General features: G+C 45.0%; 1 protein-coding gene across 4 annotated transcripts in view; it reads right to left on the bottom strand.

The window, feature by feature from the left end:
- The window catches only part of CIB2 (calcium and integrin binding family member 2), a 127,823-nt gene that overhangs the window by 9,022 nt on the left and 93,857 nt on the right, over positions 1-24,944 (bottom strand). For all 4 annotated transcript variants that reach the window (XM_075897624.1, XM_075897625.1, XM_075897626.1 and 1 more), the window contains exons 4-5: positions 17,231-17,378; positions 14,364-14,559 (exon numbers count right to left, since the gene is read on the bottom strand). In XM_075897624.1, coding sequence (XP_075753739.1) covers positions 14,364-14,559; positions 17,231-17,378 — 344 coding nt within the window. The remainder of the gene's footprint in view (positions 1-14,363; positions 14,560-17,230; positions 17,379-24,944) is intronic.

Genomic DNA, 24,944 nt, shown 5'->3' with positions numbered 1-24,944 from the left:
GGCTTCATCTGAATGATAATGATGCTTTGACATAATAGCACCTTTCAGAGGAGGTTCTCGAAGTGTTTCACAAGTGGGGTACCCATTGCAGAACAAAAAAGAAAGACAGAAATTGAGACTTAGCATAGGATATACAATGAATTAGTAGAAGTGTCAGGAATAGAACCCAGGAGTCTTGAGTTTCTGACTTTAATCACCTGAGGGATTTGCTTTCTTGGGGGTGAAAGGTATATGTGTGTGTGAGGGGTGTCCTTTTGTCACTGACGCCAGACCAATAGGTAAAACCTATATCCACCATAATCAAAAGGCATCCAATGGTAAGTACCAAATTTGAAATACCTTTGGCTAGTGTGGCAAAGCTCCAGCCATGCCCCGTGGGTCCTGCGCTTCCAGGTGGTCATTGTATCCCTCAGAGGCTCACTGTGACCCTCCACACTGCCTATTATCTTCTCTAGAGGCCAGGGAAGATACTGAGCCATCCTCATCACTAGCAAAGTCAAAGGATTAGGTGAAATCCCTCCATAATCCTGGCCTCCCTTTCCAGGAGCAGACATTTCAGTGGCACGGGGAGGATTGGGGGGGAATCCAGGTCACCCACAACTCCAGGTTCCAGCCCAGGGACCATAGGTAGGGACAACTGACAGGGTATATCAACCCTGCACTGGAATAACCCTGGCACATCTGGTTGAGATGGTCCTACCCCCACAGTTCTGCTGAGCCTGCTCTAACTGGAAGCTGACTATAAAGGCCTCTGGAGCAGTTCAGTCAGGGCTGAGTGAGGGGAAGGAGGCACTGCAGGAGCTCCAGGGGAGGAAGCGCAGCCAGAGCAAATGGCAGCAGCCAGGCCAAGAGGGGCCATAGTAGAAGCCATGGGACCTGTGCATGAGGATGGAGAGAAGTTCTGACAAGTTCCAGAAGGAAGTAGCCCAGGGTGGGGAATTACTCCCCAGGCACTCAGCGTGTTGCAGCAGGATTCCACACTGAGCGAACAGTGGACCATGCCACTTCCAACAGGGCCCTGAACGGGGACCCAGTGGAGAGCGAGGGCCCAGGCCGCGTACCCCACATGGGAGAGCTTTTCTGATGATATATTGACTGAGGCTGCTGGGCTGTAGTACCCTGCTTATGGGGGAATGCATATTGACTGAGGCCACGGGGCTGTAAAACCCTGAATACAGGGTCGCTGAGCCGTAATACCCTGAATATAGGGGCAGGCATATTGACTGAGGCCATGGGGCCATAATACCCTGAATACAGGGGGAACATACACTGACTGAGGCTGTTGGGACTTTTGTAAATAGCCTCAGTGGCTGTTAGGTCACCCAGTCCTGAGAGTGAGTTTGAGGAGCATCCAAGGCCTATTGCCTCTCAACACCACAATACAGCAGCCTTTTCCCTGGGCCACTTCCCCAAATGCTCCCTAGTACCTTCTTCCTGGTACTTTAGTGAATTTTTCCTGGTTCAACACACTCTTTCCTTTTTCAGTCCTCAGCTCTCCAGCAACACACTTCCTCATTTCAGTCCTTCACTCTTCTCCTTATCCTAAGGGGAAACCTTTTAAAGTAGCCTAGCAGGCCTTAATTGGCTGTAGGTGCCTGATTAGCCTGCTGCTTCAGGCAAACTCTTAATTAGCCTCAGGTGTGTGCCTGCCTTGATTACATGGCAGCAGTCTCTGCCAGTTTATTCAGGAAACAGAAGACCATTTACCCAGCCCTCAGTATATCTGTCCTCTACCAAACTATTGTAGCCATCTGCCCTGGGTCTGTCACACTAGATATTCAGAGATGCTGAATGTCCATAGATTTAGTGAGAGTCACTGAAAACTGTAAGCACTTAGAATCTCTGAATATCAGGCTCAAGGCCAATATTTTCAGAAACGGCCAAAGATTTTAAGTGCCTTTTTTACTAGTTCTTTTAAACTTAATTTTCAGAAGTGTTGACCACCCAGCTCTACAGCTGAAGTCAACAGGCGCTCAGACATCTCAAAAACCAAAGACTAAAGTGTGTCTAAAACTGGGCCTCAAAAATGCAAGCACACAAACTCAGTGGTAACTTTGAAAATGTGGCTGCATCTGCTTATGATTAGGTAGGTATTTTCTCCATGGATCTGGAGACTGTCACAGGAGCATTTTTATAAAGAGAAAAAAATGTTTTACTACCATACTGCATTATTATGAAGGTAGTTACCACTTAAAGGACCATTGCTGCCTGTGGCACAGTATGGTCAAGAGAACAAGAGGCCATTAATGGAGCTGGAGATAAATTCAGTCCAGACACAGGAAATGTTCCATTCAGTGAGCAGTAAATGTTCAGAATGACCAAACAAGGTTGTTAAACCAGAAATAATTGAGATTGATGAAAAAGGAAACTTCTTCAATGTTGGGGAAAATTGAAGGCAATGTTTCTTAGGGCAAATTGCCATCTTTCCTGTGTGCTACGAAATGTCTCCTTGTCATAAGTCTATTTGTTATCTATGTGATTAGTCAGTGTTTATCCATGTATTTAGGGTTTGGATTGTAACTTGATATCCACTCTGAGTAGCTGGCTGCACATAGTTGAGCTGCCTGTCACAGGATGACTGGCCAGAGAGGGAGCAGGGGCAATGCACCTGTGACTGTTCACCTGACCCCAATCAGGTTTCAAACATGTATCTGGGCCTACGGTGGTCCAATGAATTAGAGCCAATGAGCTGCAAGAATCAGAAGCTGCAGGCAGGTGTGGCAGTGGGTTCTCTGTGAGCTGGAGAGGCCAGCTTGCAAAATGTGATGGAGTCTGTAGACTCCAATTGACTTCTGGATGTGAGGAGAGAGGGAAGCTCAGCCCACTAACTGATACCTCAGCCAGTTTAGGTGCCCAGGCAAGGTTTCTGTTGGTAAGGTTGCAGCAGAAACAGAAACAGCCCCAGCCCAGGTTCCTGTTATTAATGGGGAGCCTGCAGAAACAGCAAGCAGCAAATGCCATTCAAAAGCGGTTGCAAGAGCCTCATGTCTAGCAACAAGAATGGTCACAGAAGTGACTGGCCCGAGGGACTCTGGGGAATTTGGATGGTATTAAAGACGGTAGTTTGGGCTGGTTGATCTGTGGACTGGCAAAGCTGGAATTGAAGGAAGATGCAGAGGCTACCCCACATACCTTCAAATCAGTGCCCAGTGCAGCAGACTGGGCAGAATTGACTGTGGCATCCCAGATAGCCCAGCTTGACATGAGGAGCTGGCAGCCTACCAAGCACTGATAAATTAGCAGTTGCACTTCTATCCTATTGTGAAGGCTGCTATCTTGGGGTACATCTACACTAACCCTCTAGTTCAAACTAGGGAGGCTAATGAGGGCAACCAAAATTGCAAATGAAGAGCAGGATTTAAATATCCCGTGCTTCATTAGCATGTTCCCGGACAGTTGCCATTTTGAAAATTGACTTGCCCGGAATAACTGCCCGCGTCTACACGTGGCAGTGAAACAGGAGTTCCAAGTAAACCCCAACTCAAATTAGCTGTTTAATTTAACCTCATTCCACAAGGAGTAACAGCTAATTAGTGGTAAGGGGTTTACTTGGAACTCCTGTTTCACTGCCGCGTGTAGACGCGGGCAGTTATTCCAGGCTAGTCAGTTTCCAAAATAGCAACCGACCGGGAACATGCTAATGAAGCATGGGATATTTAAATCCCGCGCTTCATTTGCAATTTCAGTCTCCCTCATTAGCCTCCCTAGTTCAAACTAGGGGGCTAGTGTAGATGTACCCTTGGAGAGATTGGGACTGACCTTTCAGGCATATCAGCTTAATTTTGGGGCTGAATCATTCCTGTAAAGGACATGGCCATGGTTGGCAGACGTGGCTGTCCAATAGTTATGCTCAGAGACTAGTTCCATAGAAAAAAAATCACAAACTGAGTGGTGTTAGATCCACTCTTGAAGGCCTTTTCTGTGAAACCTCGCACTGGGTAAGGTGGTTTCAGATTAGTTGGCTCCAGTGGGTGAGGGCCCAAAGCACTCAAAAGAAGTCTTCTCTGAAGCCAATGAAGCTGAACCATGTGGCACAGTATGAGTGGCCCATCCAGGGAGACAAGCAAGTCTGGGCTGGGAGCTGCAAGAAAAAGGTCCAACAGGAATTCCCTGGAATAGGTTGCCAGAGTCTCCGGGGAGGCAAGGTGGTGGAAACCTGCTGGCGAAAAGGGGTAAGTAGAGCATGGAAGAGTCCTGCAAGAAGTCCTAAAGCAGTCACGACTGAGCGAAGAGGAAAGAACTGATTTTGTTCACATTGTCTGCATTGGGCAAATAAAATTGCCGGAAAAGACTGTTTGTGACATTAGGTGGGCAATAATTTTTGATGGGGGGCACTCCAAGATTTTGGAACATGGTCGCGGGTCACACTATTCAATGATATTAATGGAGGAGGTGCAGGGTCTGGGATGGAGATTGGGTGCAGAAGAAAGTTTGGGGTAAGGGATTGGGATGCAGGAGGGTATGTGGAGTCTGTGAGGGAGTTTGGATGACGGAGTCATTTATGACGTGGGGCATGGGACTGGTGTGCAGGGGTTTGGGCTGTGACCTAGGGCATACAGGGGTTGTGACTTAGGGCAGGGGACTGGAGTGCAGGAAAGGGTTCTGGGATTTGGGTTGTGACCTTGGGCACGGGATTAGGGGTTCAGGTGGGGGTACAGGGGTTTGGGTTGTGACCTAAGTCAGGAGGGGGTTGTGACTTGGGACAGGGGATTGGGGTGCTGGATCTGGGAGGGGATATGGGTTCAAAAGGAGGGCAGAGGGTTTGGGTTATGTGGGGTGGCAGAGGCTTGGGGGGAGGGAGAAGCTGGGGTGCCACAGGCAGGCTCCAGCTAGGAGACTTACCTGGGCAACTCCTGGCTAGGAGCACAGAAGGGTTTTCAGGAAGCCTTCCTGCCTGCCCTATCCCTGCACAGGCTATAGTGGCCATGTGCATCAGTGAATAAGAGCCTGAGGTGAAGGGAGGTGGGTGCTTCGCGTGCTGCCTGTTCTTCAAACAGACAGCTCCCATTGGCTAGAAACCAACCAATGGGATTGTGCTGGGGCAGAGACAGTGCATAAAGCCTCTCCCATGGCTGTGAAAGAGAAACAGCTCCGCAGCCAGGCAGGGAGTCTACCTGAGGCTTCCTGCTGTGTCTGAGGGCCAGATCACATCCAGCCCACATGCCCTATTTTACCCGAGCCTGAACTAGATCGTAGGTGACCTGGGGAGAAGGTTGGTTTGTTACACTGCCCCACATCGTAGGCAGGGTTCCAGTTTCTCCTTCTACATCTTCTACACCTATTCAGTGAGTTGAAAGGGTGGAGTCTAGGATCTATCTATTTTCCACTCCTACTTTACCCATCTGTGTGAGAGAGGGACCAGCAACCCCATCATTTCTCCTTACAATGGTTGACTCCTTGGAGATTGCAAACAATGGCAGAGAAAAACCACTGCAAACTTTGTGATCAGACCAGCTGCACTGCTCCCAATAGGCTCCAGCCTAGGTGTGAGGAGGAGAGCTATGTAGTCTCAGTGACCTATTCAGTTCTTGGCCTCTCAAGTGATGGTCGTTTATGAAGCTGATCCCTTCCCTACGGGAGGCTGAATCTAAATGCCTCTTGCTAAAAATACACTTGCACAGGTTTTCAAAACCAAGGGTGAACAAGTGAGAACATGGAGTTCAATATAAGACTCAGGTATGTCCAGGATACAATATAAACAGAGACCATGAGAAACAGTCAAGGCAATACAAGAGGTAATGAAGGTAACAGAGGGCTATAGAGCACCGTGGTCAGAATGTTAACTCAGAAAAGACAAACCACAACAATGCCAAATTCTCTGTCTTTAAGGGACAAATGATGCCTTCCACAAACTGTGTATTGAAAAAATGACAAGGGCCAGACTGATCTGAGATGCATATGACCAAGTATGAGAATAACTGCACTAGGACCGCAAGCAGTCAAGAATTTTTTTGGGACATTCTTTGTAGTGGTATACTCATGGCACAATATACACAGTACAGAAAATGCTAGAGTGAAGTATTGCACTATAGTTTAATGACAGCAAAGGAGGAGGAGCAGCTGGCCATTCAGTGTTTCATGAGACTTTAGACAGTGCCAAAGATTCAGTCCAATGGAATTCTATTGCATTATACACATATGCTGCAACAGATGTCATTTGTTAAATAGCATCATTACCTCTGAAAACTTAGAACAGAACTTGATCTTTTGTCAATGAAATTGAAGTTGCCAGTCAACTTACTATCCACCCTATCTATCATGATATAAGCAGGGTCTGAATCAATGCTTTGATTACAGCCAACTGGAATGGGAAAGAAATCTTGGGTGTTGTTATGTAAATACAGTTAATGTTGGAATGAGAAAGACATCCTGATTGTGGGTATGTTAATACAGTTCACTCAGTTTGCTTAGGCCTGCTAGATATTCAACTATTAGAATGGTATTTTACCCACTGTAACCAATTTGGCTGTTATGGAGTGACAAACTGTGTTAACCCTAAATACAAGAATTGTAAGAAATGACCACGAATGCTTGCAGTTATTGGGGGAATGCAGAAAAGTCAGACTGTGTTTAACTCAGTTCACAGGCGAGAAACTGTCAATGTAAAGAATCTCAGCTGGACAAGGCTTCCTCTGCCAGAACTCTGTGAAGTCAACTGGAAAAGGGCAGAACTCTGAACCAGCAGGCTGCATGCTTTCCAGGCGTAAACTGTAAGGCTGGTTCAACCTCTTTTTTCCCTCACCCCCATTCTAATGATAGAATTGGAACAGACTCCATAAGGAGTCTCTTTATTATTTTAAAATGTATTCCAGTAGATGCTGGCATTTTTTGGCTGGACTGTGTTTTAGGACAAGAGCTGAAATCACTACATTTGGTCCAGAGCCAAATCCATCACAAGCCAGTGGAAGGTGTGAGGTGCAGCCAGCAGAGCGGCAGTAGTGAGGGGTAACGGATGGAAAGTGTGAGGAGCAGCCAGCAGGGTGGCAGCAGCAAGGGGCGATGGATGAAAGGTGTGAGGAGCAGCCAGCAGAGCAGCAGTAGTGAGGGACCACCGATGGAGAGGTGTAAGGAGTAGCCAACAGGGCGGCAGCAGCGAGGGGCTATGGAACCAACAGGCAATGAATGGCAGAGCGACACTAGCAAGCAACGAGCAAGATGACCAGTGGAGTAAGATGCCTCCTACCTGCCCCCACTCAGCTGCCCCGCTCGCCCTGCCCTATATCCGCCTCTGCCTATACTGAATTCATCCTCATATTTGAATCCTGAACTTTTCAACTATCTCTGTTGACAGTGCAACCAACAACTTGTGAAGCTGCTGAATGTCTCTTAATGTTCAAAGAGTAAAATAGCACATAAAGGTGACTCCTCAAGTTCAGAATGCGTCCTGACTTGCCTAGAACAGGCTCTTGGGAACTGTCTGTTTTCTTTCCTGTAGCCATCAAATGGTAGCTCTCAAGAGAAACCACCAGAGAAAACACAATAGGCAGCATTCTCTTGGCCCTAAGACTTCACATGCATTTGTACCAGTGTAGTACAACAAAGGATTTAAATATGGAAGAGATCAGTTGCAAGGCTCAGGATTCAGCGACTATCAGCCAGGTGGCTTTCAGTGAGAGAGTGGAAAGAAGTCCAGTACTTCGTGGCACGGCTTATCACAGGATTGAGCAACAAAATGGCGGCAGTTTGCCAAGGTTAGTGCCTGGCAGGCCACCTTTATATTTACCTGAGCCTCTGCAGCTTCCCACAGCTCCGATTGGCCAGTAACGGTGATCCATGGCCAACAGGAGCTGCAGTTGCCCATACCTGAAGAGCCGCAGGTAAATATCGTGGTGGCACCCACCAAGCACTAACTCTCGGGAACTGGATCCAGCCCGCAGGCTGGCATTTGCCACCCCTGCCTTATCAGGAGCACTTCAGTCTAAGCCAGCAATGGGCAACCAAGGCTAGTCAGTTGGCACATGAGTGGCCCTCCATCTCAGTGGGGCACAAGATTGTTGTGACCAAGAATGTCTTCTGTGGTAGGGTAGTTTTGCTAACTGTGCATGTGTAGGATGTGCCGTTTGAATGGTGGCAGTGCTTTGATTGGATCCAGATGAAGCTCACAGCTCTCAATGTTGTAAGCAATGAGAGCCCACCTCTTTTCCTATGGCCTTGCTTTCCATGTGAGTCACTTAAGTAATACTAGTAGGGAAAAACGAAGTGGAAGGAAACCAGAGGAATCTAGCAACCCTGTGCACGGGCAACGGTAAACAAAATGGTAAACCAACACCTGTCTATGCACTGCAGGACTTTTTCCGGGGACTGTTCCTTCAGTCCTGTTGCTCACTCAACCTGCAGCCAAAGCACTACTAGAGGGGCCAGCACTGAGTCGTCTGTGTGCTCTCCAGAGCCCACGTGGGGCCAGGCCAGTCTTGCTCTGGAATAAATTTACAGTTGTCAGCCTATGGCTCTGTGAAGCCATCGTGATAGCCAGTGGTCACTGGGGCAGAAGCGGTTGTTAAAATGGGTGTTGGGGTGGCAAGAACGAGGATTGCTAACACATTCCTTTGAGCCATCAGTATTTCAGAGATCTGCTAGCTTCCTCTAGATACCTCCTGTCCTGTGTAACTTTGCCAGCTCTTCCGTCCATCTCCTCACTCACAACTGCAGTTGAATACACACCACCCCCTGCACTCAAGCCACCCCTCCCTCCCTTGCCACTGCACTTCAAAATGTCACAAGCTGGGGAGCGGGGGGAGAGAAGAAGAGAGGTCCAGGAGCTTTATGACTGCAGTGACAAATGTTCCCTTGTCTCATTCTCTCTCGGGGCTGCTGGGATAATATAGCACCCTCGGCTTCCTTTGAATTCTAGGATAGCAGTTTACAAAGTCTCCACTGCACACATGTCAAGAGTGGTGGCACAAGCAACAGATAAAACCATGGTCTCCATGGAACCCGCATGCCTGCCCCCCATCCCATGCAGCAGATCCATTTTCTCTACCAGCTTCCCACTCGCAGCAATTCCTACAGTTTAAAAAAAAAAAAAAAAGGAATCTACATGGAGAATTTATAAAGGAGCTTTTTTAAACTGAGTTAAAAATTAGAATGTCGTCTATTATTTCGGAAGATGTGCTTAACTTCCTGGGTAGCTGGGACTAAAATTACTCAAACTGATACCCTTGATTAGTCAAGTGATGCCTGACACACACCCTTTAATTAATGTATAGGAGTCTCTCTCATTGACACTGTGGCAGCTTCTCTTGAGCTGGTACAATGTCAATGACCTTCTTCAAGTGACGTTCCTGTGGGCAGGCAGCACGCAGTTCCCACTTGGCATTAGTGGAATAGAAAATTTCACTGCAGTGTGACACATGACATGTTTCAAATTTTATGTGCTGAATAAGTACATGTAACTGCTGTCCTCCAGGCCACTTACAAGCCATAAAACTACCCAGTGGTACCAAAAGTAACAGTCTAAATTTAGTTTTACCTGCTTTTTGACTCTGACAAGTGTTTGTAAAGTTCAAGTAACCCTCTAGACATATTTTTCTCCCCAAGTTCCATTGTTCTGCTGATCTTTTAAAAACCAATGCCATCAGTTCAGCCTACGCTGACTAAATGCTCTGTGTCTGAGCAAAGAATTGCGGTGAAAACATCTCAGTTTCAAGTTAATAGCGAGCAAGTACTATTAGGGAGAGATGAGTCCAATGTTCAAAGTTCAGAGTCAGAAAAAAACAGAGGGAGATTTCACATCTCAGGCTCTGGCTATACAAATAAATCTGATATTCCTCAAAATTTGGAATATTTAGGTCTGTGGTCCTGGTTCAGTCCCCTTTGAAATATTATTGGTCTAATTCCACCCTGCTTGCACTAAAGCTGAGGAACTAGGGAAGAGTGGAATTTACCCATCTATGGGCCTTTTGGGTCACAAATGTACAGATTCAACAGCTCAATTTCCAACCTGGACCCATCCTGCTCCACAGGCCTTTTAGCAGTGATTATTTGTGTAGAGGACACTTGAGTGTAAGCTCCACTCACTTCCCCTTTCCAACATAAAGCCACACAAAAGTATGTAGTGAATTATATCTGGTAAAATATAGGCATAGTGGAAATTTATATGTATGAAATCTAATTTTTAAAAATCCCCGTTAATTTACTTAGTGTAAATTCATGGCTGATGGGAACTAGTGAATTGAAAATACTGTAGCTCTTTTCCCTTCTCTAACTATACAGGAGAGACTCCTGTACTTAAATGAAGACCATCCTTTTATACCATAGTATCTGTAGTAATAGTATAAGCAAAGCATAAACCCTTTGCATGATGATGAAAAGGAGAATTGAAATGCAATTGAAATACATGAGACTTTCCTATGACTGAAGAAGATTTACTGATCATTGGACTATCTGCTTGTCATAGCTATGGTGTGGTTATGACTGTAGTATCCAGGTACCATGCTAGGCTGAAGGGATATGTGGAATATTGTATTAATATGTACAAGTGGAAGCTCTGCCTTTTCACAAGGTTTCTTTAACTCTGAAACTAGCAAGGAATAACATGCAGGGTTTCCAGAACTCCACTATCTTAGCCAAAGTGGGATGTGTGTGCTAAATATGTTATTTTGATTCTGGCTTTAAGTTCAGCTTTCCCTTCTTTGCTTAGAGAGCATCTTTCTTTGTCAGTACTAGCCCCATGTAGCATTTAGAAAACAAAAGAAAATCAACTTCCAAAAAACAAAACAAACACATAAAACCAAATATTGCAGATCTAGAAATCATTTTCATGGGTCCTGTATTACCTGTATTACACAGTTACTATGATCTCTGGCTTTCATTTCATGAGGAAAAATGACTAGTGTTTCATGCATAGTCATACATTTTTACACCTCATAAAACTAAGATTTAATCACAGGTAGTTTTAGTAACAGTCATGGACATGTCACCAGACAGAATTTTTTGTTGAATGCCTGGGACCTATCCATGATTTGTATGATATACCCCTGACTAAGGGCTTGTCTACATTGCCACTGCACTGTGCTGTAACTTTCTTGCTCAGGGAAAAAAGACACCCAACCCCTTCCAAGCACAAGAAAAGCTACAGCACAGAGAAGGTGAGATAAGATCAAAACCAGGGAGAACACAGAAAAATAAACTCTTTTGAGAACAGTAGCATGGAGCCCTAGGAGCAGACAAGGAGGTGGGGCATTAGGATAGAGAAACAACTCAAAGTATCTTATAGGACAGAAGCAGCATCCATAGAGTCAAGCAGTGTAAGGACAATGGAATTAGTGGCTGCCATGACAATTTCAGATGCTGTAATTACTGATAAAACAACGTGGCCAAAATGGATACACCATACTGAGCAGTTCCATGTGGCATCAGAACATGCGAACAAGAGCAAAGAACATCAAATTAATGTCCTCATGTTTAATGTACAATCAGTGGGATGAATATGAAATAATAAAGGAACTGTTCACTGCCTATTTCATTGGGAAACCTGAGCTACTCCTACAGATGCATGCACCGAGAATCAAGCAGAATCCTAGTTCCAATGCCACACCATTTTCATCAATAGTCCCAAGAGAGAATTTAATAGCTACTAAGAAAGACTTGAAAGTAGGGAACGAGGGGAGCCTCTCCTTTGGCAAAAAGGGCCATAATGGACATGATTACAGAGTTGCAATCCCTGATTGTGACAGTGCTGACAGAGACAGTGCTGAAAGACAGAGACAGTGACAGTGTGACAGTGACAGTGCTGAAAGAGATGAAGAAGAAACACAGAAAAGGGAGAATTCCACAGCAGGTCGGACAAAAGAGGTGCCAATGGCTATTTGTGGAAGTATTGGAAAAAAAGGCAAAAACAAATTAGAGAAAGAGATGCAGATGACAGTCATGACTATGGAGCAGCAGATATTGGTGTGCAGTACTGGTCAGAATGAAGTTTCTGCTCCTCTGTTGCCACATCCTACTGAGGAGAAGCTCAATGAAGATTATAGATCATTATTGGATAAATCGGCAAGTTTAGCATGTCAGGGCTTTGATGCCAGCCCTACTACAGATGAACCTTCATATTCAGAACCACAGAAAAGTGAATTTAGGAATTCTTGTAGTCAAGCATCTATTCATGATGGAAGATACTACTTGAGCTACTTCTAGCTGACAATATTTGATAGTTATTACTGAGATGTATCGTGTACAGTGCCGTTTTAAAATGCTTTGAGAGGATGGGATGGTGACCTTGAACATGGCTATTGCTGGAATGGGAATCTGGTTTGCCTGCATGTCTGGATCTATACTCCACATGGTCCACAATGAAACACAATGAATCATCTCCAGGACACTGACATTGCCATTCCTGTGTTAAACACGTCCTCAGGACAGCAATGTGATTCTGTGACAGATCTACTGTGCCATGGAACATATTCTTTGGAACAAATCTAGATATTTCAGTAGCACTACCAATTCTTTATTAGCAGAGAATTCCAAGAGGAATTGGAATGGACTGGTATTCATTTATGAACATAATGACTAAGTCAAATTCCTTATAATGGCTACAGCTATAATCAACAAAATCTAGAAACAGTCTGCCCTCTAATTCAGGACTTAAAGATAATGTCCAAAAATTGTCCTGTATAATGAAAGACCAAGTTCTCCTGAGTAACAGTAATGGCAGTGCAATTGAGCTAGGAGTTTCTCTAGGCATCTATGACACAAAGAAGGAACTATCCTCATCATTTTCGACCGAATGGATCAAATTCCATAGCACATAGGTATCACAGCATGAACTGCCCTTTAATGGGGCTTGGGGCTCAGCCACACTGGTGACAGATGTAACTTGCCTCCCCATCTGGAGGGAATGAAACAGCACAAGGGTCTTGTAACTAGGAATCAGGTCTGTTGGGAGTTAGGATAGACTGTGGTCATTCAGGGAGAATGGACCTGGTAGTGATGTACCAATAAACAGCAAGCAGTGAGCCAGGGAGGAGGCCAATCTGAGCATACAGGAAAAGATCTGGGAAAGGAAAGACAGAAGTACAGGGCTCAGCTGTTTAGAGTCTCAGGGATGGGAACCCATAGCAAAGGACTGGCATGGATTCCCCGCATAGAGCTGTCTTCCTAGGTGGTACAGCCATCCCTGCCAACAATGGGATGGAAATGAAGGAGCTCAGGTGAGCAGGAAGATGAGACGTATGGAAGGCCAACAGACTGGTGTGAAACAGGATAGACCTTGTGAGGAAGGCTCTGCCCAGCGTGATGCTGGGACAAAAGATCTGGGACAGCCTTGTGATTAACTCCAGAAGCAATGGGCTTTTGAGACTTAGCCAAGGGAAACAGAAGCAGAGGATAGGCCCAAAGCCAAATTGCATAGATATCTTATAGAACAGGCCTGAGCACAGTATCATTTGAGCTTTTAAAGGGTCAAAATATCTCTAAGAATAATGAAAACTAATTGGCTGCGTCTAGACTGGCATGATTTTGCGCAAATACTTCTAACGGAAAAGTTTTTCCATTAAAAGTATTTGCGCAAGAGAACGTCTATACTGGCACGTGCCTTTGTGCAAAAGATTTGCTTTTGCGCAAAAGCATCCATGCCAGTGTAGACGCTCTCTTGCGCAAGAAAGCTCCGATGGCCATTTTAGCCATCGGGCTTTCTTGCGCAAGAAATTAACTTGGCTGTCTACACTGGCCCTCTTGTGCAAGAATATTTGCGCAAAAGGGTTTATCCCTGAGTGGGAGTGTCGGAGTATTTGAGCAAGAACTACTGATTTTGTACAGTACAAAGTCAGTGTTCTTGCGCAAATACTCGCAGCCAGTGTAGACAGGCGGCAAGATTTTGCACAAAAGCAACTGCTTTTGCGCAAAATCTTGCCAGTCTAGATGTACCCATTGAGTTCTTGTTCTTTAAATTGCCAGGTGATTGGGTTATGATGTAGGAGGAAGTCAGTAAAATAAGGGATTTCTTGGTAGAGATTATCCCTTAGTTTGCAGTTAAAGGACTTGGGTTCAGATCCCCAAAAGGAATTTGTGTGACTAACTCCAATTGAAATTAATAAGACTTAAGCTCCTAAACACCACTGAGAATTTGAAACCAAGGATCTGATGTCTTTCCATTAAGGGTACGTCTAGACTACACGCTTCTTTCGAAATAAGCTTTTTTGAAAGATTATTTTGAAAAAGCGATCCACTTTTTCAAAAGAGAGCACACACGCAATCTGGATGCTCTATTTGAAAAAAGCTCAGGGCAGAAGAATAAAAAACAAAAACCAAAATCCTAAGAATTGCTGCTTTCCTGTCGGCAAAGGGGGATAAATTGTAACTTAGCATGTCAACTGGAACAAAATATGTAAAGAAAGAACATTTGATAGTTTTTAAATCAATTCATATACCTTAGAAAATCTGGTGCTTTGGAAATCATATTTTCAAAGTCTGCAAATGCTAGTTTCCCATCACCATCCATATCAGCTTCTTCTATCACCTTTTCACAAACTAAAGTGATTTCTTCTGCTGTTAGCTCTTCTCGTGTCAGCTTGTTGAGGGTTTTTTCAAGATCAGATTTACAAATGAAGTTATCTGTGTTAAAATCTAAACAAAAAGAGGAAAAAAGAAAAAAAAGATCATCAGTAGCTACAGTTTCTGCAACAACATCGTGGCCCGTGATTTTCTTAAACTAAATAGCTTATAAACAAGGTTATATCTGTCAATGTGATAGCATAAAATATTAATGACAACTATTTCAGGCTTAAAGATAGGATTTATTTTTATAAAGACTTTTAAATGTTAATGTTATTGTGGGATGTCCCTTCCTCCAAATATAAAAACATTCTCCTGTAGTGTTTGTCATTCAAACACTGAAAATTGTGCCATTGCATGAGAAGCAAGATGTGAAATATTTATAAACAGACCAATAAAAAAAATCAATGGAGGTTAACTTTTCAACAGGAGTGAAGTATAAAAAACAAACCAAAAGCAGAAATATAGAAAGTTTAGAGGTCTGCCTTCTTTTAATTTTAATTAAAGAATTCCTTTGTTGTATTAAGTGATTTATACCTGTTTATATTGAGCTGCACAAAAGAATTAACAATGAAATCTGAAAATCTCAGAGTCTTAGGTTTCATTTCCATTTTTTGATTTCATGGAATTGACCCAGTTCTGTAAAATAAGAAATGACCCCTCCCACATGTGCAGGATTTGAGCTGAACAGCAGGGCCTACAGCCTCACTGGGCCACTGGGCAAGTTGGGGAAGAGGTGGGGCCTCAGGCTGTCAGAGCCATCCAGAGCACACTACCTCTCCTCCCTCCAGCCCTCACAGCCATCCTGAGTGCTCTGCGGCTGCAGCGCTTTGGCAGCATAGTGGTGGCAGCTGGAGCCCCAGATCTTTTAGACTCGATGGGCCCTGGGGAAATTGCCCATTTTGCCTCCCCTCCGAGTCAGCAGGAGCTGAAATATTCCTTAGTTGCAAGGTTTCCTCTAAGCTGTGCAGCAGCATGGCCCCGCAGCCACATACTGAGCCCTGCGCAGGGTCCCAGGACTGTTCCTGCCGGCTGGGAGAGACTAGCTGTTCTGTCCTCAGCAGGGAGCTGCTGCTGTAGCTGAGGGAGAAGTGCCCCTCCCCTAGCCAGGCAAAGCCATGAGTGACAGCCCTGAGCCCCTGGGCAGGGCTCATTAAGCTGCTGCGGGCTGTGCTGCCATGCAGCTTAGAGGGAACCTTGCTTAGTTGCATTACTCATAACATTTCAACCATTTTAAAGACTTCGTCTTCAATTCTAGTGAAAAGCTTAACATTCATTTCTGTGAAATTGTTTCATGGACCAATTTTTGCATCTAAAAATACCAGATTTCAAAATGGCCCACATTTCAGTACAAAAATACACGGGCGAGTGCAAACAGTGGCTTATTACCTCTGGCCAGGCTCTAGTCCTTTAAACATAGTTGCAGGCAGCCCAATATACCTGTTGCAGAGCCACAGCCTTTAAGACCAAAACTTCTGGGGAATGTAGTCTGGGGAAGAAGTGTGATGGTCACATGAGTGATCACATGACTAGGCTGACAGCAAATCAAGATATAAAAGGAAAGATCTGTTGCTCAAACTAGGAAGATCTGGAAGAGGCATGTGCTGTTTATGGGGCTTGCTTTGGAGAAAACCCAAGAAGGGGCAATGGCTAAACGAAGCCATAGGGGAAGCCTATGCCCCAGACAGTAGATCTATACTGTTATTTTTAGCCCCATAAAACAGGACTTGTGAGCCCAAATCCGTTCATGTGGGCTCTGAGACTCGCTGCCCCAGTCTAGGGTGCAGGACATGTTTCTTTGTTTGTTTGTTTGAAGTACAGATGGGCTACGTCTAGACTGGCATGATTTTCCGGAAATGCTTTTAACGGAAAAGTTTTCCATTAAAAGCATTTTCGAAACAGAGCATCTAGATTGGCAGGATGCTTTTCCACAAAAGCACTTTTTGCAGAAAAGCGTCCGTGGCCAATCTAGACGCGTTTTTCCGCAAAAAAGCCCCGATCGCCATTTTCGCAATCGGGGCTTTTTTGCGGAAGACAAATCTCAGCTGTCTACACTGGCCCTTTTGTGCAAAAGTTTTGCACAAAAGGGACTTTTGCCCGAACGGGAGCAGCATAGTATTTCCGCAAAAAGCACTGATTTCTTACAGTAGGAAGTCAATGCTTTTGCAGAAATTCAAGTGGCCAGTGTAGACAGATGGCAAGTTTTTTCCGGAAAAGCGGCTGATTTTCCGGAAAAACTGGCCAGTCTAGACACAGCCATGCTGTAGGAGATTTTGGGAATAGGCTGGTCTAATGAGGAGCCACAAGAGAAAACAAGACAAGGCTCAGAAAGGGAGGTTCATCTGTATAGCTGCTGGAGATACTAGTTTTTATTAGACCTTATCGGTAAGTGAGATCCCAGGTGGGGAGACTTTACTTTGAACTTGGAAAGATGTGATCCATTTCGAAGATAGGGCAAGCTCAGACAGCAATTTTGTATTCCCCTACAATCATCTCAAATACCAAAGCAGCTCTTCCTACGGTTTAATCCGACATGTGCTTAACTTCAAGAATATAAATAGCTCTGTGGACTTTAAAGTTAAGTGCATGCTTTGCTGATCGGGCCAAACTGTTGAGCACCTTGCAGAACTAAACCATTTTGCTTTTTGGCTAAGCACAGAGCTGATAGTGAACTTCTCTCCTAGCTGGAGAGTGAATCTGTGAATTGATGGAGCCATTTATCTACAGCATCCCCGCACATTACCATAGATCTTAAAGGCATAGATTGCTTTGAGCTCTCTGGGAGCCATTTCACTGAGCACAGAGAACATGTCTACGAAGTCATTGAAGCTCAGGTTCCCTTCTCCATCCTCTGAGAAAGCCTCCACAATCCTCTCCTTGAAGGGGTTTTCCTGCATAAAACACACAGGCTTATTTTTAGAACTTGGGACTTCACAGAATTAGCAAGTACAGCAGACACACAACAGAGCCTACAGACTTCCCCTGCAAACTGTATCCTGGAGGTTAAATAGTCTGGTATGGAGAATGGGATGAGTGCAGGTCAGGGAAACAGCCACACAGATACATTGATCTTCATGCAAATCTTGCTTACTTTATTCATGAAAGTAGTCACAGTGAAATCAATGGATCTATTTGTGTGAATCAGGCAAGGAAAATTTGGATCTGGATGAATTAACAAAAATAATTGTAGATTGTAAAGATTGCATGCAAATTGCTTAGTTTCTTTAAATCTAGATACAACAAAAACCTGAGACTGTAGCAAATACTAAAACTCTGTTATAATATCACTCCCATGCCTGCCACCATCTGTCAGCTGGTCATTATCACCTTAAGAGACAATGTCACTTTGGGTATGTCTACACTACAAAGTTAATTTAAACTAACAGTCGTTAGTTCGAATTAACTTTCATAGATGCTACACATACAAACCGCTAGTTCGAACTTAATTCGAACTAGCGGAGCGCTTAATTCGAACTAGGTAAGCCTCATTCTACGAGGACTAATGCCTAGTTCGAATTAAGTAGTTCGAATTAAGGGCTGTGTAGCCACTTAATTCGAACTAGTGGGAGGCTAGCCCTCCCCAGCTTTCCCTGGTGGCCACTCTGGGCCAAACCAGGGAAACTCTTCTTCCCCCATCCCGGCCCCAGAGCCCTTAAAGGGCCACAGTCTGGCTACGGTGCTTGTGCCAGACCCTGCACCTGGCACGGCATGAGCCAGCTACCCGCTGCCACCCAGCCCTCCGCCTCTTCCCAGGACCAGGCTGGCAGCTCCCAGGAGCCTGCCCAGGGCCACAAGAGGCGGGCGCCCGCCTGGTCTAGTGCGGAGATCGTGGACCTCATCCAGGTTTGGGGGGAGACCTCCAACATCCACGACCTCCGCACTAGGCACAGGAAAGTGGCTGTCTAGGGCAGGATAGCTGCCAGCCTGGCCACCAAAGGCCACATGCGAACCCAGGAGCAGGTTTGCATGAAAATCAAGTTGGTCCAGTGAGACCCCCCGATCCTGAGCTTAGAACATAAGAACGGCAGTACTGGGTCAGACCAAAGGTCCATCTAGCCCAACAGCCTGTCTGCCGACAGCGGCCAACACCAGCTACCCTGGAGGGGATGGACCGAAGACAATGACCAAGCAATTTGTCTCGTGCCATCCATCTATAGCCTTCCACAAACAGAGGCCAGGGACACCATTCCTACCCCCTGGCTAATACCAGTCCATGGACCCAACCTCCATAACTTTATCTAACTTCTCTTTAAACTCTGTTCTAGTTCTAGCCTTCACAGCCTCCTGTGGTAAGGAGTTCCACAGGTTGACTATTTGCTTTGTGAAGTACTTTCGCTTATTAGTTTGAAGCCTGCTACCCATTCATTTCATTTGGTATCCTCTAGTCCTTATATTATAGGAACTAATGAAGAACTTTTCTTTATGCACCCTCTCCACACCACTCATGATTTTATAGACCTCTATCGTATCCCCCCTCAGTCTCCTCTTTTCTAAGCTGAAAAGTCCCAGTCGCTTTAGCCTCTCTTCATATGGGACCTGTTCCAAACCCCTAATCATTTTAGTTGCCCTTTTCTGAACCCTTTCCAAGGCCAAAATATCTTTTTTGAGGTGAGGAGACCACATCTGTACACAGTACTGAAGATACGGCGTACCATAGTTTTATACTTCCCCTTCTCCTTCTTCCCCTGGCTTCCCCCTTCCAGCTCCCTCCTCCCAGGTTTCCCCCTCCTTTCTCCCACCCTCTCTCTTCCCCTCTCCCACCTCCTTTCCCCAGTCTCCCCAGAGGTTCACTCCCCTCCTCACCCCCCAGTTTTGTTAAATAAAGAGAGTTTCTATTTTTGAAAACACGTGTCCTTTATTTTTTACATCAGGAAGGGGGGCTAGGGAGGGGTAAGTGGAAGGAGGTGAGGGAGGAATGGGGCACGAGACCCTGATGGGGAGGACTGGGGTGGCTCTGCGGGCTCCTCAGGGTGGAAGCTCTCCTGCAGGGCCTCCTGGATCCTGACAGCCCCCCGATTGATCCCCCCCTCCGGATGGCAGCCTGCGGCAAGTGCATCCGGGCTGATGGCCAAGTGCTGTGATGTGCTGAGTGTAGGCACTCAGGGCACTCCAAGACAGGACTGCTTTGCTGTCCCTCATCGAGGTAGACAAGCAAGCGGGGAACCCTGAGAACTGTCTGTCCGGAATGGGGGTCGGGTCCCTTTAAGCACAGCCCTCAGGCTAGCCTAAGCCAGCAGCTCCACACTCTAAGTCCTAACCTGATGCCCTGCTGGCACTGGTTCCGGCCAGCCTGAACTTCGGTTCAGGGTCCACTCAATGTGGATATGCTAGTTCAAATTAGCAAAACGCTAATTCGAATTAGATTTTAGGTCTAGATGCACTAGTTCGAATTAGTGCTGTAGTGTAGACATACCCTTTCAGATTTGACTCTGACTTTGTGCTAATGCTGTTGAGCATATGGGTCACAAGCAAATAAATGACCTTATCTTTCAGTAAATTGGACCATGTGTACATCATCACTTATAACAGCAAAAACGTATGCCCCCTATTGGCATGGGAAAAAACCCAAGCCTCTGAACAACATCATTTCACCAGCGTAAGTGGTAGTGTGCACAGCACTGTGTTGGGAGGGGAGCTTCTTCCCACAGCATAGCTACTGCTGCTTATTGAGGTGGTTTTATTATATTAATGGAAGAGTTATCACCCATTGGCACAGAATGGCTACATGAGTGATCTTACAATGGTGCAGCTACATGGGTACAACTGTGTCCCTGTAAGTATGGTAATGTGGATGTGGCCTTGGTATCTCTGTGATCAAAGAACTTCCAAGTTTTCCAACTCAGGTATTTTGGGCTAAGTCTACATTGGCATGATTTTGCACAAATACTTTTAATGCAAGAGTTTTTGCGTTAAAGTATTTGCACAAGAGAGCATCTACACTGGCATGTGTCTTTGCGCAAGAGATTTGCTTTTGCGCAAAAGCATCCGTGCCAGTGTAGACACTCTCTTGCGCAAGAAAGCTCCGATGGCCATTTTAGCCATTGGGCTTTCTTGCGCAAGAAATTAACGTTGCCTATCTACACTGGCCTCTTGCGCAAGAACAGTTGTGCATTATGGCTTATCCCTGAGTGGGAGTGTCGGAGTATTTGAGCAAGAAGCACTGATTTCCTACATTAGAACATCAGTGTTCTTGTGCAAGTACTCGTGGCCAGTGTAGACAGGTGGCAAGATTTTGCGCAAAATCTTGCCAATGTAGACATAGCCTTAGGCTACGTCTAGACTGACATGATTTTTCGCAAATGTTTTTAACGGAAAAGTATATGTGAAAAATGTCATCAGGTCCTCTCTCAATCGCTTTTTGTCAAGACTAAACACATTGGCTCTGCCTACATTGGTGCTATCTTGTGCAAAAGCAGCTGCTTTTGCACCAAAACTTGCTGCCTGTCTACACTGGCTGCGAGTTCTTGTGCAAGAACACTGATATTCTAATGTATGAAATCAGGGCTTCTTGCGCAAGAACTCTGATGTTCCCACTCAGGAATAAGCCCTCTTGCGCAACTGTTCTTGCGCAAGAGGCCAGTGTAGACAGGCAACATTAATTTCTTGAGCAAGAAAGCCCGATGGTTAAAATGGCCATCAGAGCGTTCTTGCACAAGAGAGAATCTACACTGGCATGGATGCTCTTGCGCAAAAGCACATCTCTTGCGCAAAGGCACATGCCAGTGTAGATGCTCTCTTCTGGAACCTTCCCTGTTCATTTACATATCCTATGCTCTAAGGTTTGGTCCTTTCTAGATATGGATATTGCTGAAAATTCCATTCTTGGCTCCCAAGACATATTTCATCTTTTCCCCAGCTCTTGCTCTGAACTCCACAAAAAGACTAAAGCTGGCAGAACCTGTTTTTGATAATTAGCTGAATGGCTGGGATGTTTAGAAAAGGCACTACCTCTCCCATCCATAAAAGCATCTTTTCTAAACCATTGTGTTCAGAATTGGACACAGTACTCAAATCTAAGTGACATGGGGCAATTACTCCTATGTCTGACATACAACACTCATGTTAGTACACCTCAAAGTTATATTAGCTTGTTTTACAACTGCATTGCATTGAAACAACACTATGGCTGTGTCTAGACTGGCCAGTTTTTCCTGAAAATCAGCCACTTTTCTGGAAAAACTGGCCAACTGTCTACACTGGCCGCTTGAATTTCCGCAAAAACATTGACTTCCTACTGTAAGAAATCAGTGCTTTTTGCGGAAATACTTTGCTGCCCCCTTTCGGGCAAAAGTCCCTTTTGCGCAAAACTTTTGCGCAAAAGGGCCAGTGTAGACAGCTGAGATTTGTTTTCTGCAAAAAAGCTCCAATCGCAAAAATGGCGATCGGACCTTTTTTGTGGAAAAGCGCATCTAGATTGGCCACAGACGCTTTTCTGCAAAAAGTGCTTTTGCAGAAAAGTGTCCGTGCCAATCTAGACGCTCTGTTCCGAAAATGCTTTTATGGAAAACTTTTCCGTTAAAAGCATTTCCGGAAAATCATGCCAGTCTAGACATAGCCTATAAGTTTTACACGAAAATTAACTGTACATTTAGAAAATCAAATATATGTGAAAAGATACACTAAAGTTGATAAACTTGAAATATAGCCTTCTTCTTTGTTATGAACTTGCAACAGATTTCTGTAGAATCCATGTGGTCCAAAAAGAATTGTGGTATTGTACAGTCATGGGCCAAATATACTACCACACTTCCATAGCTTCTTGTTTCTTTTGAGCAATTCTTTAATGAGTCTGGTTTTCATTCCCTTTTTTCTAAGCAAAACAAAAAATTTAATACCAGTAGCAGCTCAGCCTTCCTAAATCACTCTGCAACCCCCAGATTAGTGCTTCTAAACCAGCGGTGGCCAACCCGCGGCTTGTGAGCCACAAGGAGAAAAAAACTGTGGTTCCTGATGGAACCGGGATGGAACCCAAACTGCTCAGGTCAGCCGCTCTCATGGCCAGGCCACTGTGAGCCACATGCATGCTCACAGCCTGAGCCATTAAGGCCCCCCGTGCACTGCGTCATATCCTGCATGTGCAGGCTGGGTCGCACACAGCATTCCAGCTTGCACATGCTAGTAGCCAGCTGCTGAGCGCAGGCAGTGGCAGTGGTGAGGGCTCCAGGTGTGGTGGTGGCACCAGCAGTGGCTCCGGCTCTGGGATCTGGGAATAAGGTTAGTGGGGGTGGGGGGGGAATTGGGTTAGAGTTGGGGGGAGATGCCTGGCTCTGGAGAAGGGGTGGGGAGGGGAGAGGAAGGAGATTGGGTATGTGTGTGGGGGTGTGTGCATGGTGTCCCGGATGCACGTGGTGGTAGCAGTGGTGGTAGCAATGGCTCTGGCTCTGGGACCCTAGCATAAGGTTGGGGGGGAGGGGAGGATTGGGTTAGAATGGGGAGAGGAGATGTTTTGCTCTGAGGAAGGGGGGCGGGAATTGGGTTGGGGGGTGCGCATGGTGTCCCAGCCAGCATGTCTCACAACAGGTTCCCCATCCCCTCATAAATAAAGACAACACTGAAACATGTTGTGTTTGACATAACTTTATTTAAAAATTAAGCCTGGCCAACAAGCCCCCAATTGGGGCCAAGCCCCAATTGTAATTTCTAATCACAGTTAATATTGAAATTTCATACGGTGCAGCCTTTGTGAATTGAATGAACCAAAAAAAGCTTACTGATTATTTTTCAGTTTTACTCAGACCCTTTGCTGATGACTCCCATGCAGTATGTGTGCAGTGTAGTTAGTTGCCGCATTCGGAAAAGGGCTTATTTTCCGCAAGATCCCGTCTAGACTGGCGCTTTTCTCTGGCAAAACCCCGAGCCGGAAAAAAGCGGCAGCCATGTTCATGCAAATGCCGCGGGGGATTTTTAAATTCCCCGCGGAATTTGCAATTCCGAAGTGTCTCATTAGCATCCCTTTTCCGGAAAGGGGTGCCAGTGTAGACTCAGCCATAGTGATGAGTATCTTAGCCAGACTGAAGTCTCTTTTGTTACTATTTTTCCCTTTTACAAAGCTGGATAATCAATTTGTATGTTAGCTTATCAACCAAGCTACCTCCCCAATATAACAAAAAAGAAATGCCAAAATCTGAGACTGAACTCTTCTCACAGGTCTTAGATGCTAGATATCTTGTTAATATCTGATAAGTTCTTTAGCTAAGGCAGAGGAATAGACACAATGATCGAATAGGCTTTTCCTATTGTTAACTGCAATGACATATTTTAACCCAGTGTGCAGTCCCACCTAAGGAAACAAAAGACACTATTGTGTGTGTAACTCAGTGCAGTGTCTTTCCAGATCAAGAATTGCTCCAGACCTCTGGCACCCAAACACTCTGGTCAAAAGTCCAGCTCATGACACATTTCAGAAAGGAGCAAAATGTTTAAAGATGTGAATGGACAGAGCACACAAGCCACATCAACACAGGGAGAAGAGCTCAGATGAAGAATCAAAGATATTAAAATGGCCTTGAGCATCCCTGTACTTCAACTCACCCGTCAGGTAGTGGTGCAGGGGACATTGTAGCCAATACAGAGGGATGTGGCAGTCCAACCATTTTCAGTGGAGTGGTTCAACAAGACTGCCATAGGACCCCCATTTGGACGTTTCTACAGAAGCAGACTGATAGGATTGCCAAGATCCAGGCTATTAGTAGTGCTATCCATTTAGGACTAAAAAATAAGCCCCTGATATATTAGCATTGTGTTTGAGTAATAGAACTGCTAACATTTAGAGAATCTATAGATTCTAAAACCTAATTCAACAGCCACTGAGGCGGGCTAAATTGGTGTAGTTCTAGGACTTCAACAGAACAACACAGATTGAAATCACCTGTGCATCTGGCCAATTATGTTTATAGATTATCCTGTTCCAACACTGAATCCTACTCAGGCAATAGAAGCTCCTCACTCACTTTATCATTAATTAATGCAGGATTCAAGGCAGATTAAGGTTTGTGGCTGTCGGTATACTTTTTCTCCATGAGTCATGGATGTTGCATTTGAATTCTGCGGGGCTCAATCATTACTGTATGTGGTAGTGATCCTTCTTGCTCTACATCTAATTCCCTCTGAATCTAATTTAGAAAAGTGCATTATTGATTCTGTCTATTTACCAGATCCTGCGGCTGAGCTCAGTTTTGTCAGTAACTACAAATGACAAAAAGAAAAAAATTGTAGGAGAAAAGCCAGGTATACTAGAAATTTTTCAGATTTACTTAGTCCCTTGTCATTTACAATTCAATAGATTTTTTTGCTTTTTATTTTTAAAGACTCAGATGTTAGCTTTATATTCAGCTGCATGGCGTCCACATCCTTTCTATAGTGCTTTCAGCTCTTGAGTTGTAGGAATAATAGAGTTTCTCCTTTCCCCTACAAACCCTTTCTCAAAGCCAACCACGAAGCCTTAAAGGTTTTACATT

This window comes from Pelodiscus sinensis, chromosome 14 (genome assembly GCF_049634645.1).
Source record: "Pelodiscus sinensis isolate JC-2024 chromosome 14, ASM4963464v1, whole genome shotgun sequence".
In the NCBI taxonomy this organism is placed as follows: Eukaryota; Metazoa; Chordata; order Testudines; family Trionychidae; genus Pelodiscus; species Pelodiscus sinensis.
The sequence above is the reverse complement of the archived record's forward strand: the minus strand, read 5'-3'. Positions and strand labels throughout refer to the sequence as shown.